General features: G+C 42.7%; 1 protein-coding gene across 1 annotated transcript; it reads right to left on the reverse strand.

The window, feature by feature from the left end:
* Positions 1 to 897: 897 nt before the first annotated feature.
* On the reverse strand, positions 898 to 1,655 carry LOC148022137 (germin-like protein 9-3). The gene is made up of 2 exons (XM_087696806.1): positions 1,441 to 1,655; positions 898 to 1,392 (listed from the first exon to the last, which is right to left on the reverse strand). The coding sequence occupies exons 1-2, from the start codon at positions 1,653 to 1,655 to the stop codon at positions 933 to 935; spliced, it is 675 nt and encodes a 224-aa protein (XP_087552932.1). The 3' UTR covers positions 898 to 932.
* Positions 1,656 to 6,500: the final 4,845 nt, after the last annotated feature.

Genomic DNA, 6,500 nt, shown 5'->3' on the forward strand with positions numbered 1-6,500 from the left:
TTAGTGTTATATTGGTTCACTTAATGCTAGACTTCTTGGAGGCATCATCTGTAAGGATTTTTCTTAGTGCTTCCTCTTGGAGACTTGCGTGAAAAGGACATGTTCATTGAACCTTGTGGTTTCACTAATCCTATGTGATGGTCTCCCTTGGATGTGATGACACATGTGATGCTTCTAGGGTCGAGTGATTTGGGACAAATTGCTTGAAGTAATCACTTTGAAAAGTTATGTGTAAGAGACTTGGCGTCACTTTTACTTAAGACCTTTATAACCGTGCAAAAGAACTTTGAGAGACATGAGATGTGTTAGTTGAACTCAAGCAGTAAGTGAGGGACAAAGAGGCTAAGTGAGTTTGTTGACCATAGACTCTTGTCTTGATCCTAGCTTTGTGAATTCCCTTGAATCTTTGCAGTTTGTTGCAAGATACTCTTGAGTGTTATATCTAAGTCCTAGTCAACTGAGCAAAGCACTAAGTTGCAACACCCTTACCAATGCTCCTTAATATCTTGATTGTGCACGTCAAAGAGGGTCTCCTTGGTACACGTCCTCACATTGCGTTATTAGTATGCATCACAGGATTATGTTATTGGCACGCATCGTTCTGACATTGTGTCGTGTGCAAGTTTTAGGTTTTTATAAATCCCCATAAATGCCCACCAAAGAAGATAGCAATAGCTCCACGTGATCATGGATTGTGATCTAAGATTGTATGTCCGAGGAGGCTACTCCAAGAACACAAGCAAGGTTCGGGAAAAAAATTTTCAGGAAGAGGAAGTAAATCCTTTTCATCGTCGTCTGAGAAGGAAGTATCCCCCATTGAGACGTATCTTATACATAAATTGAGAAGGAAGCACCATGCTTTTGCCAATTCAGCTGGAAGAGAAAAAAGGTGCGACGAATGGATGTCGACGGTTATTGGAAACGAAAACGAGCTAGCCCTGGATGTGCACGGACTGGAATGGGGCCTGCAGCAGGGAGATGGTGGAACCGGAGACCTGGAAAGCCTGGGCGAGGACGGAGGCCGGGATGGAGGAGTTGAAGAGCGTGGAAGGGAGGGAGACCGTCCCAGGGTTGGAGGAGGAGAAAGAGGCGAGGGCGCGAGCGGAGGAGGTGGAGCTGGGGTTGTACTGGAAGTGCACCAGGCCCTTGGGGAACACGAACAGGTCCCCCTTCTGCAGCTGCTTCTGCATGTACAGCTTGTTGGAGGTGTCGACAAAGCCCACCTGGAGGCACCCTTCCAGCACGAAGAGCAGCTCGGTGGCGCGCGGGTGCGTATGGGGCGGGTTCTGGGAGGCTGCTGGGAAGTCCAGCAGGGCCGCCGACACGCCCAGCCCGGACAGCGCCGGGAACTCGCTCACAAACGCCTTCGAGGGTTTCACGAACGGGGAGGCGCTGCTGCTGCTGTAGTTGCTGGTGGTGCCGTTGAACAGAGAAGCCCACCAGATATTGTAATTGTCCCGGAAGCCCGTGAACGTGAAGAAGCTCCCGTCCACGTTCGACGCGTTCGCCCCCGCTGGCACCACGAAGTCCTGCGTGGCCTCCGGATCGCTCGCCTGCACCCGCGCCACGTGCCCCACCCACAGCAGCGTCACGCCCGTCACGATTGCGATCACCGCAGCGGAAGTCCCTCTGATCCCGGCGGCCCCGGCCTCCATGATGACCACCTAATATCTATTACTTATATGCGTACCTGGAGGACACAAGCTGCTTAGCAGCTAATTATGTTGTCGGATGGGTATGGTATAATTTTCACACTGCGTCGAAGATCCTAACGTACCTTACTCCCTACAGCTTAAGCTTATACGTCGTCCTGCCGTGCCTCCAAACACTGCTCCTAATATAGCTTCGGGTGCTACTAAGGTTTGTATATTAGACGAGGCTGATGAGCAATGAATTAGCACTTGAATACCCAGCTACTCCATATAATTACCAGGGCGTGGTGGCATTTTATACAAGCAGCCAGATCGTCGTCGGATCAGACGTACATCCTGATCGTCCGCTCCGATCCAATCGCCGGCAGCCTTCGATCGTCCGCTCTGATCCAATCGCCCTTCCACAAACGCCAAAATTCTAGCCGCCGGCAGCCTCGTCTGCTCAACCTAGCGCCTGCTGCAGGCAGCCATGCGCCGGTGAACTTTGTACCACTGTGACACGGACTATCCCTCTTTCTCGTGCATCGTGCAAAAATAAAATAAACCACATCTTCCTCATTACGTTAATAAGTTACAACTTCTATGATACAACGTTACAATCAATATTGTCGTTATCCAATGCAGACTACTTAGCAAAGTGTATAGTATTAATCGGTGTTCACGAAAAACATTTTTTTGGTAGCAGATACAAAAACCTCTAACTCAAATTTTGCAGAGATTTTTGAATCAAATTACATGTATTTGCCATTTCTGTAACTGAAATTGTTTAAAAGTTTTAGGTTTAAACCTTTTTCCAATTTTGAAAGTTTATTTTTACATTTTGCAATTCACTTTATTTCAAACCTCAATTTTTCGTGAACACTGGTATTAATAGAAAAAGTGAAGGTCGGTTTATACATGGACGCATCGGACCATATAATCATGTTGTTGTTTTAATACACATATGTTATGATCATATACGAAAAACAAGGCATAGCTTCCTACATCACCAAGAAAAGTTCAAGAAAGAGAAACCCTACTTATCGACTTTTCCAAAGACTTGATGACTCATCTTCAAGGCTAGGTATGCCATACTCTCATGATTCGTTATTGAGTCGTGCTAAAGTCTAGACTTGGACTATGATTACACTCCTAAGTCCTTTTCATGTCAACAACATATAGCACTCCCAAGTGATCCTTATGTTGGCAACTTTCCCCATGGCTTTTGACACAACTTTATGTTGAACTACTGAATAATTGGTAGCATTAGTATTCATCTAGAGCATAAGTTGAGCTTGTTTCCTTGAAAAATGTAAAGGGTCAGTTTTCACCCAAATGATCCTAATTACAAGCCAATTCTAAATGAGGGGGAATACCTTAGCCTTCCCCTCAAAAGAAGTTCATTCCATGCAAGTTTGGGGCAAGCAAGATAAGAAGCAAGAATATATGTATCTCTTCCATCATATTTGAAGGCTTCAAGTTTGGCCAAGCCTAAAAAATGAAGGGCAATCTTAGTCATCAGATGTTATAGGCCTTTTTTTCTCTTCTATGAGCTCAATTTAGGGTTGGACATGAGATTAGTTAAGCTTTCAAATTAGGAGCCATCTAGACCATTAGTCCTAATTGCCTTTCTTGTCTTTTATGTGCTCAATAGTGGGGATTGGTCAACTTAAGTCTTTCAATGAGATGTTATCGCTAGATTCCAATGTGCTGCATTTTTATCCTAGAGATCACTCTAGTTATTAATGCCGTGAGGGGTTTACTATATGTAAATCCTTACTATCACGTGTGTTCAAGGCTTATTCTAAAAATCCCTCACCTGTGGACCTTTTGCATGAGTAAAACATACCTTTTTTCTATTCAACCTATGTATGCCCTTATTAAATGATATGGTTCTATGTGCAAAAATGGTCCAAAAGAGGGGTCAAAAAAATCCCTTATGTTGTCAAACCCATGTGATACCACTTACATATTTGAGATTGAACCCCCTAGACTTAATCCCATGCTTATTGAACTGTGTGCATACATGATTTAAGATAGGATGGGATGATATAGAGGGAGGAGAACTTGCACTTACTAGAAGTGTCTCAAACTATGCCAATTTTATATACGCTACAACAAAATCAAAGCAAAGATGGACACAATTGATGTTGTCATGACGCTACGCACCCACCATTGCAAATTTGAGGGCGGAGTTTTTCACCAAGAATTTGAAAACATTAGTCAGCATCATTAGGAGTATATTTTCCATTGTGTGTGTTTGCATTTGCATGATGCACGAGCACTTGTAGTTAAGCTAGGCACAATTTCTTCAATGCATCCATAATTTTTTGTGCGGGAGCATCGTTTGATTGCTTGCATCGCATGGATCCAAACATCTATATAGTGGATTCTTGTGTACATAGAGATCTATTTTATGAGGCCGATCATATAGAAGAGGGAAACAAATTGTGAAGAGTCAAGATGTCTACAATGTTCCCAAATCTAGCATGTCTGCAAAGATTACAATGTCAATTATGGTAAGATTGAAAGCCTCGCTTGTATTTTGCTTGAAGAGCTTGCACGTATCTGAAGAAGGGCTACTATCTTGGGAGTAAAACTAGAAGCTAGCCAACATGTTTATGGAGCTTGCAATGTCAAAATTTCTAAAAGAGTGGTAATTAATCAGGAACATAAGCATGATAAAGGAGGCGACTGATTTAGTGTCACTGTATGGGACTGAAATATGCTAATCCAAGGTTTAGAGAATATGCAAAGAAGTTACAGGATCAGAGAATATGTTTGAAGAAGTGCAATAATTCTGGTATGGTGATGTTAGAGAAAGCAAGTTGATCAGTAGGCTTTCATCATGCTCATGTAATGAATGACGGAAGAGACACCTAAGGTGGTGAAAAAGCCTCATACAAAAGCTTTAAATGATGAGAAAAACACGATGCTTTAATCGATGGCTTTTTTGCAGTTTTTTCAAGGAGGAGGTTCATTATAAAAGTGATGATAGAGGGAGGAAGATGTGGGGTGGAATAATGAAGACCTGAAGCAAAGGAGACGGCGGAAGTCGATAACTGCAACAAGGTGACGAAGAGAGGATGAGACAAAGGAGAGCCGAGAGTTGTGATGGAGGACGAGGTGACATAAAGGAGGGAATCAACAACATTGAATAGAAGGACGAAGCCGAAGGGCGATGAGATAACAATTGGATGTCTATAGTACTATTGTGGATGAAGAGTGCTTGATCTGCGACTTTTTCCGCCGCCACTACTTCATCTTGATTGGAGGACGTCGTGGTGGTACGAGTGAGGCCAGTGGTGCACCACCTTCTCTAATAGCGTCTTCCACACATCCACACTCACCGCACTAGTTGAGCAAGTCTCGATCTCAATTAACCTGAGAATTGGCGGCTTTTCTCACTATCGGCCTACACTCGATTACTTCGGGTGGAAAACATCACCAAATGACCAAGGCAACCACATTATCCCTTTGTTTATGATCTTCTCTAACATAGAGCATCTCATCGGAGGAGCCGTGAAGAACTAGGAGGTCATGAATCCCACCAACATCATGTACATATCGACATGCTTGGCTTGGGACACCCCTACCTAAGCATGGCATGATGGAAAAAGTCCCCATGATGGGAAATTGGTTGAGAAAGAAAATTTATGAATTCATTCAGCATGGGGAAGAAAGTCTCGTCATCACGCTGGAGCTAGAGTTTGTAGAGTTCAACTGATAATGCAAAAACAAATTAAAGACGTTTACCATAAAGACGATGGCTTCTACCTTGATCTTTGGTGAAGAGTTCTTCATATCAAAGAAGTCATCATGAAGATGTCGAAGCTAAAACCCAATTGCAAGGAAGTTAAGACAGTAAGAAAGGATTTCTAAAATCCCTACTTCATATAGGATCATATGTTTGATGAAACTCTTTGATGCATAAAATGAAGCCTTCCAGCTTTGCTTCCCTTGTTATTAAACCTTGACCTCTTTGTACTCAATACGTTCATGCTTTGACATAATTTAACGCTTTGGAATCTCATAACATAAGGAAGATTAACTCCTTCTTTTAGCTTCATATCTATGATGACATACAAGTGAACTCTTTGCCTTTCTTGCTCCCAATCAACAACAAATGAGTAACTTCTTTATGTTCTTCAAAATGAATTACAAGGATATATCCATGAAATTATCTTGAGTTCCCTCCATTTCTCTTAGTGTCCCTGTGACGAGTGACTATCATGAATCCCCCCCCTCTGCGCGAATCGCGTGCGACACCTGGTGAACCCGACGTGAAAGCGTCGCTTCCGATTGTCAAGATGAGAGACTCTTCGAATATTCCAGTTACTTCATCATCGAGTGCTTCTTTCTTTTTGACCGATGAGATGAATAATTTATTGCAAACTCTTTCTTATGCCATTATGATGCAAAATCAGGAGATGGAGTGAACTATGCAGTAGTAGCAGCTATTACATCAACAACAATTTGATCAACAACGAATGCTGCATCAAGAACAAGAGCATATGCATGGTGCAACCAACGCGATTGAGGCCGTGGTAAGTGAGCACAAATTATTTGATGGCCGAAATGTCTCATCTTATCTTAAAACTTTTGAAAGCTAGATGCTCTTCATCGGAGTTCTTACCAACTAGAGCAACTATTTCCTACGGCTTGTCATGCCAACTTTGCAGGTTAGAGTGACTGATTTATTTGTGCAAGATTGAAACTGAAATGTCTTCAAGAAGGCGCTCAAAGATGAATATTTTTTAGAGGGTTATGGTATTGTTACGCGGAAGATATTCAGAGAATGGATCTATGAGCCCAATAAAGGACTTGTTGCTTTCGAGTTATTACGCAAGTTTGAAGAATGTTACAACC

The sequence above is a fragment of the Lygodium microphyllum genome, chromosome 17 (assembly GCF_053477565.2).
Source record: "Lygodium microphyllum isolate KBCC chromosome 17, Lygodium_microphyllum_v1.1.10, whole genome shotgun sequence".
Classification (NCBI taxonomy): domain Eukaryota; kingdom Viridiplantae; phylum Streptophyta; class Polypodiopsida; order Schizaeales; family Lygodiaceae; genus Lygodium; species Lygodium microphyllum.